The 13,260-nt window shown below is 40.4% G+C and overlaps 1 protein-coding gene across 5 annotated transcripts in view; it reads right to left on the bottom strand.

The window, feature by feature from the left end:
- Nucleotides 1-13,260, bottom strand: part of tpk1 (thiamin pyrophosphokinase 1) — a 53,861-nt gene that overhangs the window by 20,435 nt on the left and 20,166 nt on the right. For all 5 annotated transcript variants that reach the window (XM_026363592.1, XM_026363597.1, XM_026363594.1 and 2 more), the window contains exons 5-7: nt 10,418-10,490; nt 7,995-8,090; nt 362-508 (exon numbers count right to left, since the gene is read on the bottom strand). In XM_026363592.1, coding sequence (XP_026219377.1) covers nt 362-508; nt 7,995-8,090; nt 10,418-10,490 — 316 coding nt within the window. The remainder of the gene's footprint in view (nt 1-361; nt 509-7,994; nt 8,091-10,417; nt 10,491-13,260) is intronic.

Raw genomic sequence — 13,260 nt, 5'->3', positions numbered from 1 at the left:
ATGATTAGAAGAAGAAGGAGATGTTCGCGCAGGAGAGCAGCATTTCAGACTAGTGTGGGGAAAATAGACTTTAGATCTGTCTGTGTGTGTGTGGTTTTCATATCCAACTTAAAAAACAGATACAGCCACAATCCACTGACTGACATTTAAAAAAAAGACTCAAGGATAGATTCAACAACTATTCACAGGTACAGTAGAAGTGTTATAATATTGTTCTTAACTGTTATTTCATCATACTTGGGGAAAAATAATAGCCAGCCGACTTTGTACTGTAGCTCATAGGGGATAACATGAAATGAGAAGCAATGACAACGTGTCTATGTGTAGGTGTGACAGCTCAGTGTGTTTATAATACACTCACAGGTCTGAGCAGATATGCAAGGCTGCATCCCTGTATGATCAACAGGGGCAGTTGTGTCATGGACAGGGCGTGGTGGAGTGTCTCGACGGATGCCATGATCTGGTCAAATCGTCCTGACAGACCGCCGAGAGTCACGATGGCATCCACCTGAAAAGACACACATTTTAATAAGACATACAAAAAAACATAAACATGGCGTTCTTGCCATGATACAGTGGTCTGCTTCTCTGGCAAAATGTCTATTTAAGTGACAGGAGAAAACTTGTGAACAACATATGAAAAGTGAGGTGGCTGCAGAAAAGAAGTCTTTTCAGTAACTGGATTCAAATGCTGCGCATTTTCACTGATAACTGAGCAAAGCAGTAATATTTATAGTAGTATAGTAAATTAGTAATATAATTATTTCCTATATCAAGAAATATTAAAACTTGAATGAAATGATTGCTCAAAACACCAGACTCAATTTTTTAACATCTTTCCATCAAATGTACTGAAATCTGTTAAGTTGTTGTTTTGACATATTGGAACTAACAGACATATAAATATATACAACAACGTACATATGCTCCTTGTAGACATTACAGCACAAATCTGGTGATATTCTATATTTTTCTTATTTTCAAGCACCACTGATGAATTCATAGTGCACTAACACTATAGTTAAAGTATTATCTGTGTGCTCAAAACATGATAAAGCTTATTCCTGTTGGTGTCCAAGCGAAAGTGTTTCAGTGGGTGGTTTGGTCGTTTATTACAGTGCCATGAGCACTGGAGTAGTAGAGTACACCACACACATTGTCCTGGTGCCACAAATATTCATGAACAAAACAAATCCGTAGCTGAAAAATGACAGTGTCCAGCTGTTTTTGGAAATTACTTTGTCTTTTCAAAACTGGAAGTATATATTGGGTTCCCAGTCTTACATCTTCAGTTGGAACTAATGAACTTGAAAGCCAGAGACAGACTGGGGAATTACTGAGAGACAGACAAATCTCTTATTAGTTATTTTACTTGCAATAACAAAAATATTGCCACTTTATTATATTATGAAGAAACAAACAAGGACAACAACAAAAGCCATTGGGAGATGGAATCTTGAAATGAAAGAAAAAGCAAGGATACAGCAAAGAGGCAAAGGAACAACATGGACGACCAGTAAACAGTCATAGAACAAAGAATACATTCAGGCCATTACATTGGAGATAGCCAATTAAATCAAGATCCAAGATGACAGGAGCACAAGTCTTAGTCTTTGTTTACTCTCTGGCCGAGTCTGTTTTAGTTTCTATCAGACCTGTTTTATTCAGTTTTACCTGGTTTCATTGACACAAACAAAAGAAAACAATACAGGTAAACAATACAGCTTACATACTTTCCACTCTTTCTGTATGACGACGTGAACCTGTCGTCCGAGCTTGACCAGCTTGTGATCCCCTCTGAACTACGGCTGAAATAATATGGATAATGATTACAGTCGTTCCTTTATTGCCGTCCCTGGCTGAGTTGTTGTCCTGCTTTACTTGCTCTTATCACCGGGTGGATGGCTTGATGGTGGGTACTGGCAAATGGATCACCCTTTCATGGTGGGCCGTTGAGTACTGTTGGACAAACTGCAGTGCTATTGGCTGCTAGCTGATCTGCTGGCTGTTGACCAGGGTGTGACAGTCAGTGTACTGTTTTCCTACGGAGCTGCGGGGCTGTGAGGGCACTATCTGTTGGATTATCCTGCTGTGGTAAGCTGCTTGGGCTGTTAGCTGATCTGTGGACTGATGAGTACCTCGTTTATCTGTTAGCCGGAGGTCCTACAGCTATACCAGGCTTCTTTATGCAGAACTGCTGGCCTCCCAAAGTGCTGGCAAAGTGTCTGGCTCCGTGCGAGCCTTTACTTGTCGACCTTACATCATTGTCAGCTCATTAAAAATTATTCAATAAAAAAACAATAATGAATGTCTTTCTCATTTTGTTCCTTGTATTTTCGATCTGGTCCACTGGATCTTTTTGCCAATATTGTGGGTCTCTCCAGTGCATTTTCCTGCACCTCGTTTTCTGCTGAATTTTACTATAAAGCTGTCCCATTGTTGACTAGCTTTAAATAATCGAAATTATATTAATTTGCTTTGCTTAATTTGTACTTCTATTCTGAGAAATTGTTTTATACTCAATGAAACCTCTCTTAATAACTTTTCATATGCAAATGATGATGAGTCCATGTCAAAATCGGTTGTTAGACGGAATTGCTTTATCCTACTCTGTCCATCCCAACCCGTTGTGATCTCCATACCAAAGGTGGTGTGAGGCCATATATGTAAAAAATACATTTCATGTTTTCTCCCTATTCTCTGTATCCATTGCAAAACAAATTGAAATGCTTATTCTAAAACTTGACATCAGGATCAGATCAATATCTTGTAATTAATCCTGCTTCTTTAGACCCCCGGCAGCTTGCAGTGAGGCTCACACCTCACTGCATGAATATGTTGCCAGGTTAAATTCTAATGAACTTATCGTAAAAGGGTGACCTGAATCTCGATTGGTATTCCTAATCTTCAGAAAGCCTGAAATCTCTCTGTGATTCTTTAAATCTTAGCCAATTAATTAAAGTCCTACTTGGCTTTATATTAAATATCAAACAAAATAATTCCTACTTGATTTGATTATGACTAATGCCCCACATAAGTACACTGATATAGGGTTTGTCAGGAAGTTGCTCGTATCTTGTTCAGAAGACACCCCAAACACTTGAGCATTTTTTTTTCATTGAATTGTCCCGTTTTGAGTAGTGCAGGGTGTCACATTTAGACACTGTAGAATTGACATGGCAGTACTTTTTAAGATCCTGTTGACATTCTCCAACATACACCATTGCGTACATTTAAAGTAAAAGTGTATTATAATCCCTGTGCAGCTGTGAAATAAATGTACTTCTTTAATAAAGAAAGCCAAGTCAGAGTTTTACATCTGAAATGACAAAGAATTTGAACGATCCAAAAAAGTTCTGGAACATAGTGAAATCCACCTCATACTCTTTAACAAGAAATGAGCTTCCTAACTTCTTAGTCAATTACACTTACATTAAGTTATTTTGGCAGACGCTTTTATCCAAAGCGACTTACAAGGGTAGGCAGGGTAAGAGTAAGGAGGTCTTGCCTGATCTTACCACTAGACTAACCAGCCGCTTTGTCACATCTGACAGACTACTTTTACCTTTACCCCCATGTCTATTCATGAGGTTCATAGTGTTGATTATACCAGAATCTGCATACCAGAAAGGCAGCTGGTCCAGATAAGCTAGACCCCCAGTCATGGTATTTTTACATACAAGCTATCATAGAACCCTTATCGCTGAACACTGAAAACAACTGCCCAAGGAGAGTGGATGCAATTAGTTTTCTGTAATAAATATTTGGGTTTTTTGCTTAATCAGGAGCTTTCTTTCAAGGCATTTATTGCTAACTTGGTCCGCAAATTAAGGGTAAAGCTCGGGTTTTATTATTGTAAGAAATCCTGCTTTCTCTCTCAGAGTTCGTCAGTGTCTCATATATTTTTACCTTTCTTGAGTATGGTTATGTGCCATGCATGAGTGCCTTATCCAAACGTGTTGAATGTTTAATTACAGTCTATCAGGGGTTGTAGTGTTCTAACACATCATTGTGAATTGTATGCCAAAGCTGAGTGGCCGTCGTTGAGCATTCATAGACTTTAGTTTAGGATTATAAGGCTCTTCTTGGCATGGTTCTATTGTATTTAATCAGTCTTACAAAGAATGCTTTGCGATCAAGTGACATTCTTCAGCTCATAGTTCCTCTTTTTCACACTAAAATGGCAAAGCGAGCATTCAGTTTTGCCACCCCCTCTCCTTAAAAAACTCTTCAAATGAACTTATTTCACTTGAACCGAAGGACACCTCGACAAGGACACTAGGACACCCCAGTAACCCTGGGGTTTATCGATGACTGCTCTACCAACTGAGCTAAATGCCACCCCCAAAGAAAAGTTAAATAAAAATAAAATAAAATAAAATAAAAAAGAGACGAGCACATTAACAGCAAATCAAGTGAACTCCAGTGAGTGGATTACTGAAACTAATACCATTTCCTGCAACCTCAGAGCAAAAAGAAGGTTCTTCTTAACTTTGAGCCAGCAGTTCACTTAAGCACAATATTTACAGCTCTCAGCAGTTACATCCTTATACAAAGTCTCCGAGCAGTCAGGCACCACTGCTGACAGCCTTAAAACCCAACTGAGTTGGGAGGGCAGAGGTGCTGTCACAGGCTGATGGACTGACAGTTACACCAGCATGGAAAACAAACCAAACACCATCAGTCACACTCGCTTCGACGTTTCTGCTTCAAACACATACTGCAAATAAACAAACAGGATGTAAGAGGTAAAGTAATATTCTATTACCATTGCTGATTATTGCTTGGAATGCAGCTTAACATCAGGGGAGTAGCAGACCATCATGTACAGGCTTCTTCTTCTTCTTTTTGGCAATTTATCTTTCCATTACAGTTGCTGATCAGCCAGGCTACATTCATTTACTACACTAACAGATGCAACTCTTTTCTTTTCTGTGCAGAAGTCAGCGAATTAATCTAAGACTGTGCAGGACAGCACAAAGAACTCCTGCAGTGTTTCTCTAAAATGCATTTCCATTTTCCATTACTGTAAAGGAACCTGCCATTACTCGGAGATGTCTGACATTTTCCCAACAGGTCAGAGAGCTTAGATCAATCTTGTGCTTGTGCTCCTTACATACGAAGAACAGACTATTTACCGAACTGAATGTATCGTAACTAAGTCCCTGCCTCAGGAGATAGAGAGTTAAAACCAAACGGAGTGCTCAAACCGAGGTTATTTCAACATCTGGCTGACGCCCCCACATGCAGAGGCATCGCCTAAACTGTAAAAAATGTAAACAACCTCTCCTGTATAAGAGAGGGAGATGGTGAGAGAGGAAATATTTGTAGTCGAAGTCAAGGCACCACCAATGTATTAGTCTGCCTCACAGAGCTTTCCTATATCTGTGACTCTCAGCCCCAAGGACCTGCACTGATAACAACAAGAACAACAAGAACAAATAATAATAATTGGTCACAAATTCATGTACAGCTGTATGGGACAGCTAGTAAGTAGTGCTGGCATGCACGACACTAAAACCATGTCAGCCAGTGTGATGATCTACAGTTTAACAGACTGGACTCTACTAATGTATGGTTCAGAGGTATAAACTATATGGGACAATACTGTAGTACTTTAGCGAGTGTCCCTCTTTTCATGCCATTCTCAATTTTTTTTAAGTAGGATCTCTCACACTATATACAATAAGGTTTGGCTCTGTCCAAATTAATCTCTGATGTTCTTCCTGTCTTTGTTATTGCTTCCCAAGAATAAAATCTTAGTCCAGAACCAAAGATGCAACCACCACAACCATGGGTGGGCATTATCAGTGGAGAGTATCATGTCAAATTCCCAACATGTAAGAAGAACTGGAGAACATAAAATCTTGAATTAAGTAAAGAGAGTGAAGAGAGAACAAGAAGCGATGAAAAGAGAAAAATAAAACTGGGCGTTTCAACCTCTGATGCTCACTCCTCTGCTTTCCATCAACACTTCTGTTGTGCTCACTCTATAAATCAAACTAATTCCTTAGGTTTTCCTGTTTCATGTTTGTTTACTAAAAACAAACCCAAAGGAGGCTGAGGAGAATCTTATGACTGAATGAAACATTTTTTTAACAAGCTGCCTCAACATAGCTAGCCGTGCTATCTCCTGATTGGCTGGGGGAACAAGACCGAGCAACTGGGGCATGGAGAGCAACCAAAAAAGTCATGCCCATTTACCGGGGATGATGAACAGGTACCCAGAGAAAGAGAGACGAGAATGAAAACAGTGGTGCTGCTTATGCCTGCAACAGTGAAGCAAGGAGAGAAGCTAACTAGGACAGGGCTGCGGGAAGACAAACAGACCAGCACACACACCAGATGCTGGGATACACACATGCATGCACGCGGTTCAACAAGTACTTACACAAACAGATGTAAACAAGTACTGTGGCCTTTCACAAACATATGCACAATACAGTTACACACAGGCACATTTTTCAGTGAACACACACTGAGGCATAAACACACATACAGAGGTATATATATGAACACACACACACAAACGAGCGCGTACTCCTCCACCCACCATAATCCTCTGATACCATTCTTTGGGATTGCACCCAACACAATGAGAGATAAATTCTCTAAATCGAGCGCTAAGCTGTGTGGAAGAAAACATCCAGGGGCTAATATGATGAATCTTAAATAGCCCAAACATACTACTGAGCACAATGCTGGATAATCTGTAAATCACCCTGTTATTATTTCATCCATGTATTTAATTTATTTAAACACACTAAGAGGATGGAAATTAGAGAAGGTGAGCAGCAGAGAAAATGACACGGCACGATATGAAATCATTAGAAAAGTTTGGCTTTAATATAACCGACACATAGTCACAAAGTGACGAAGAAGACCAAAAAAAAAAAGGCATCATGAGCAATTGAAGAGTGTCAAACACCGATTGCCAGGCTCCTATCTTTAGCAGGCAGACAGACAAACAGCACCCGTTCAAAAGCAGAGTAAATATTAGTCAGCCTGAGTGAAAAGGCCCAATGAAAGGGAAGGAAAAGAACTAAACAAATATCTTCTCTTAAAGCCTGACACTAACAACGTGGCAACATGTGAGTATATGAGGCGCAGTGCATGTTTGTGTGTCAGTCAGCATCTTCGCCATGTTCTTTCATCAGCTTAGAGATGTGAAGTGATTGGGGCACTCGGCAGTGATTAGAAGACGAACACTCAGCAAGCTGCTCAAAATGTCTAATAATGAACAAAATAGAGCTCTAGTCTAGATTTCTATGACACTACACACATCCACTATGTTGAAAACGCTGGGGATTCAAAACATACAGTTGTACTTATATGTCATGCTTCCATTTCTTGTGTGATGTACTTTGTGTGCAATTCAGTTGACATTTTGAGAGTCCGAATGGAAATCTGAGTCAATCTCTGGATCAGATCATCGTGTGTGTCTGGCTCTGCAGCAGCTGGCTGGACACGGGGCTTCGCTCAGGCTGGCAGCTTATTTTTGGAGTTTTGGATATCAGGTTGTTAGGAAATGCTTCAGGCTTTGAAAGCATCGTGACAAAAACAATTTTTTTTCATTTCACATATGATCATTTTACAGGCGCAGAGTACAGCTCAACAATAAATGACAATAAAGTTGAATCTGTGAAGGGCACATTAAATTTGTCCTAGTTGTGGCCACAATAGGAAGTCACTGCTCCCAGCCAAGAAATTGTCAGGTGCACCACTGTCATTTTTCACTTCAGTTTACATAGGGATTATAGAAATGACATATAACGTGAGGTTTAGCTGTGCTGGTTGGCAGATTTTGTTCATTTTGGTGCAGGCTTTCTGTTTCCCCCTGCTTTCATTCTTTATGACAATATAACCAAACCCAGTATTCTTAATTTCCTCATATAACCCATGGTAAGAAAGGAAATAAGCATATTTCCAGAAATGCTAAACTATTCCTTAGTGAGAATGAAACCCTCACAGTGTGTGTGGTGCGCAGTGTTTACCTTTAACTCTTGTTTCTGAATCTCCTCCACCATGATTGCAAGGCACTTGGTAAAGTCTGTTAGGTCCTGGTCAGCTGTTTCTATCAGCTTACACCCCTACAAACAGTCAGTAAAGAAAAATGGGAAACACGCACAGGTAACAGAACAACGATCAGATAGATGTGCACATTCACAGATAGAAAAACAAAAACCGAGGCAAGAGATAAGGGAGAGTGGGATAACAAAGTGCAAAAAAAAAAAAAAAAAGAAGGAGAAAAAATAGAAAGATGGAAAGCAGTATAAATCAGTGTTTTAGTGTTGTCTGGCTGTCTGAGGGCTGTGTTGCTGAATAATGTAGAAGTTCCAGTCAGTGGCCCTAAACTACACTACAGCATCCAGGTAAACAACCGTGCCCTAGCTTTCTCTCCTTGTCTCTTTCTTTCTCCACACACTGTCTCTTTCCTCCTAAAACACACCAACTTCCCTATTTCACTCACTCGCGCACACACACAGTGCAGACAGTTCACACAAACTCGCTCGCTGCGTCGTTTGATCCGATCCACCCCCCCACCCTCTACCCTCAATCTCTGCCTCCACTTTTCTCTCTCCCTCCCTTGCAGATGCTCCTCTGTTCTCCCGCTTCCATTTATGCAGAATTATTCACCGTTTCCGACAAATCTCTGAAGGAACGCCTGTAACTTTTCCATTGTTCTGCTCCTAAAGCATTACCACAACAGTCTGTTCCCTCTCAAGGAAAAAAAAGAAAAGGCACTGCTCATTTTTTAGGCAGGCTGTGTAATATTTGTGAGAAAATACTAATATTACAGACAGCTACAGAGAGAAGGAAAACCCTGAGAAGAAGGAGTGTGTCACAGCTGAAAACAAGCCATATCTCTGTGTCAGGCATGGATGTGTGTGATCGTGTGCATGTAAAAAAGGTTGACAGTGTGTATCAGTTAGGGTGTGATCACAGTAAAACAGGTGATACAGCACAGGCACGCTGCATTGTCTTTCCTCTAACGCACGCGTGTGTTTATGTGACATCTTACCCTGTATTTATTATTTATTGAATCAAGTTTTACCTCTCTCCGCGTGTTCTGGTTTGACATTTTGCTTGTTATAAACAATGGAAAAACCACTTCATAGAAGAATTTCCATTTTATTTTTATGACCTTGGATAGTTCAGTTGTGAACAATTCTCCTGCACAGCTAGGGAGGCAGATTATGAAGCTATAAGAAAACTCTTGGATAGCACTGGCTTATAGTTACTGTATGTATGCCTTAGTAGAAATAACATCCGTATAATATTAAACTGCATCTTAAATAAGCACATTAGAGTCTTTCCTTTTCACACCTTTGTATATTACAGCCAGTAGAATGTGTCTTTTTTGTCTATATTATATTTTTTAATTCACCGATGTGCCAGTCCCTACAATTTTGTATAAAATATTAACGTTTGGTGTTTTATTGTGTTTAGTTACAAAATGATGGATCTGTGCATTAAATTGGAGATTGAAGTTTTACATTTTCTTTCCAACACCGACATCTTAGAAGGCTTTTTGCTTGTGAGTGATCCATTAATATTGCATAATTCTGTATCTCTACATACAGTAGGTTGTATGTTTAAAAGCTGTGTAGATATCAAAGATGTTCTTCTTTCAGCTCTTTGTGCAAGGCTTTACATTTGTAAGGGTACTTTAAAATAATTTAATTGAAATTATCTGTAGCTGTGGTTAAGGGAGAGGCTAGGGCTTTTATCTGGCTGTGCATTATTTTTTATGTTACAGTTAAAAGACAGGTAATTTAAGATCGTGGCTGCTCTTTAGGCTATTAATAGCCCGAGAGGCTCAAATTTGAGCAATTACAACGTTTCGTTGTAATTATGAAAAATCCTGATATCTGTAAAACGTGGCTCTGACCACCTTGTGAGGTAGTGTTTGCACCTCGCAACACAGTGACACTTGAAGTGATGTTAGACTTTGACGCTTTAGACTTCATGTTCTTGTCACTGCAGGGGAAACTACTGGAGAGTCTCAAACATGAGAGGCGTTTATGCCCAGTCGACTTTGGATAATCACTTATCCACTTAGGAAGCGTGATCTCAGCTCTGTAACCCTGTGACACCACTCACATCCTGAAAGAAAAATGTTTTCTCAAACTCAAGCTGAGTTGATAGCTGATCTCACGTTGAGTTGCTGAAGGTTTAGTCTTGCGAATGCAGGCACAGCACAAAGTGTAATGTTGGGAGAACACGTGACTTCTCAAGTTGTATGTATTTGCGTCAAAACTCACAGAACTACAGCTTTTCCAAATTTAACACCAACTCCTTCTTTTAACTGCCAATATTTAGTCCTCATTGTCTCTTATTGCTTTTTGTCTGTGTGCGTGTGTGTCTGTGAGCACCTGTAGGTCTGACAGTGTATGCAAGTTGTTTCTTCACTCACCTTGTCTGCATAGAAAGCTTTGACCTCAGCAGTAATGGAGTCAAAATCCCCACTGATATAGTCGGGGAGAAACCTGGATGTAAGGATAGAAAAAGAGGGTGAGTGACAGAGGGAGAGGGTTAAGATTGCAAGAAAGACAGAGAGACAGAGATAGAAGAGAGAAGGAGAGGGAGAGGACATCGGGGCATGTGTCAGCTCTTTGATCTGTGCAGCGAGGGAGAGGAGTGATGCCGCCGGGGGAAGACGAAGAGACATGGAGACTGACAGGGTGATTTCTCTGTGGCACTGAGCCCTGGCCCTGTCACACACACACACACACACACACACACACACACACACACACACACACACACACACACACACACACGCAGGGCTGACTGCAAAGATAGATAGATAGATTGTAGATTGATGGAAAGGAGCATTCACACACACACACACACACACACACACACACACACACACGCATAACGATACATGGCAGCATTAAACAAGCATTTCTGATCTACATGGGGAGTGGAAGCAAATTTCCTCCTATGTCAGGAAAACCCAGCAGAAGTGTAATTAACAGACTGTTGTCTGTCAATGTGCCCCACTCTTTCTCAGACACACAAACAGACAGGGCATGATGTACCTGATGTTCCATTACCTAGTAGCTGGTGATTGACTAGATTCTCCATTGGAGCTGTGTATTAGTTTGATTTAATATTTTCATCTGTGTGCTCAATTGGTGCAACACAAATAACAATAATAATGATGCGTATATTTTGCAAATCGCTTTCCTTATGTGAACTGATGATTGGGTTTAGAAGCAGCACACTACATTATTTAATATTTAATGTAAAATATACATTCACTCTTGTCCAAACATCGCTGACAGCTGAATTTCAATACCCGAGCAGTTTTGAAGAGATGGTCAAATATGCGATTTCTTTTTTAGAAAAAGTAGCACATGATTTTATGCCCCATGCATACAAAACGTGCATGTGCGTTTTTCTTGCTAGTAGATGCAGACAGGTTACAAATGTAATGCGTCGGGTAATAGGAATTGACTGTATTGCACAGCATTTGTATAAACAATCATTTAAAAAAAAAAAAAGTTTAAAAATAGTTTTTCAATCCAATTTTCAGCACTTTTTAAATAATTAAAATGTAAAATTGAATTCCAGCCGTGTGCACAAGCATTTTCAGAGCGTAGCATTTTTTCACTTAGAATGCATGAAATTAATGTGGGTTACTTCTAATATTTTTTTGTGCTGGCAGATGCAAATGAACCTGGACTGCTGCTGCCAATTATCAGTTTGAAAGCTAACTGTTTGCTTAAGCAAGACCACTGTACTCTGCAAAGTGATGGGTGCATCATTTTAGGAAGTGCATAACAGTATTATGTGTTATGAAATGGGGTAAAATAATTAAAATGTAATTAATTGGCATAAAAATGAATTCATTATATCCTGTTTTCATTTGGTGTGCGACTAGCATCGCTAAGAACAACCTCTACCAAAAAACGGGCACAGTGATCACAACATGAACCAACACAGAACGTTAGTCGGTAACTTCCTAAACCTAGCATAAATGTGATGGTAATACATGCAATTAAGAGGATTACAACTGCAAAAACAACTGGGCAGGAGGTGTGGGAATATATGTGCATACAGGGTTACAGGATTGTAAATAGGAATTTCCCTATGCATTTCATTAATTCAAATACAGCTGTGGTTTGAGGCAACCTGCATTCCCAGGGTGTGGGGAATTAACCAAGTGTGTTGCTGATATCAATGAAAACAGCCCAAAATCTAGCAGCCACTACTGAGTGGAACATTCCTGTCAGAGAGAGACAGATAGCTCTCTGTTTATTCTATTTATGTGTGTGTCTCTGTGTAAGGAGCGGGACCATGAAGGGATGCAGTTGGTGCTATCTAGAGGTATTAACAGGTCTGACATTACGATTTCATGGTTGGTTGGGTAGTGTGTTTGTGTAGGTTTGTTTATGTGTGCGCGCTTCCCAGCAAGAGGCGAGAGCAATGTTCCGGTCGGTTGAAGAAAGAGATACAGAAGGATTATTCCCTCCCTCCCTCCCCCCGTGTTCCCATTTACCCCAACAAGATACAGCAAGACAAACAGAACAAGCAATTATGGGCCACAAACGCACATTCCTAGCGCAGGCATGCACAAAGACAATCAACAACAGCACCTGAGACAGACAAAAAAAAAAAAAAAATTGTGATTGAGGTACGGCAGAACATACACACACAAAAAGTGCAACACGCACACACATGGGCACACCTGTACACACGGGACAGGCACATTTGTCCCCTTCTTATAATAGAGGACGCCACAATTACATCTCCATTCAGAAATAACCTTCATGTGACAGGCGGGAAGACATGTGACACTGGGCCTTATCAGAGCTTTTCACGCAAACATGCGCAAACGTGCGCATCCCTCTGTGACCCGCGTGTGCACGACTCCATCGGCTGATAGTAAGTGACCAGACGAGGCTCGAGATGCTGGCTTTGTGGCGGCGTGCGCGAGCATAAATGCTGTCTGCGTGTCTGCGTGTTGTGGGCCTGACAGTCTTCACTTCCACATTAATATTAACTGACACTTTAATTTGGATAGGAAATAGAGCATTTTACCGCCAGTTTGTCCGAGTACTGGGAGGCAGGGCTGGCTGGGTGACCTCTGCATGTGTGTGTATGTGTGTGTGTGTTTGTCTATCAGCCTGCGTGTGCATTTTTTTTCTCTCTGCATCTTCCTCTGTTTTTTTTTCTCTTCTCCCGGCCAGCCCACACTTCTCCCTCCCATGTAGCTTTCTACTTTACACCTTTTTTTTCAAATCTCAT

Source organism: Anabas testudineus, chromosome 2 (genome assembly GCF_900324465.2).
Source record: "Anabas testudineus chromosome 2, fAnaTes1.2, whole genome shotgun sequence".
In the NCBI taxonomy this organism is placed as follows: Eukaryota; Metazoa; Chordata; class Actinopteri; order Anabantiformes; family Anabantidae; genus Anabas; species Anabas testudineus.
The sequence above is the reverse complement of the archived record's forward strand: the minus strand, read 5'-3'. Positions and strand labels throughout refer to the sequence as shown.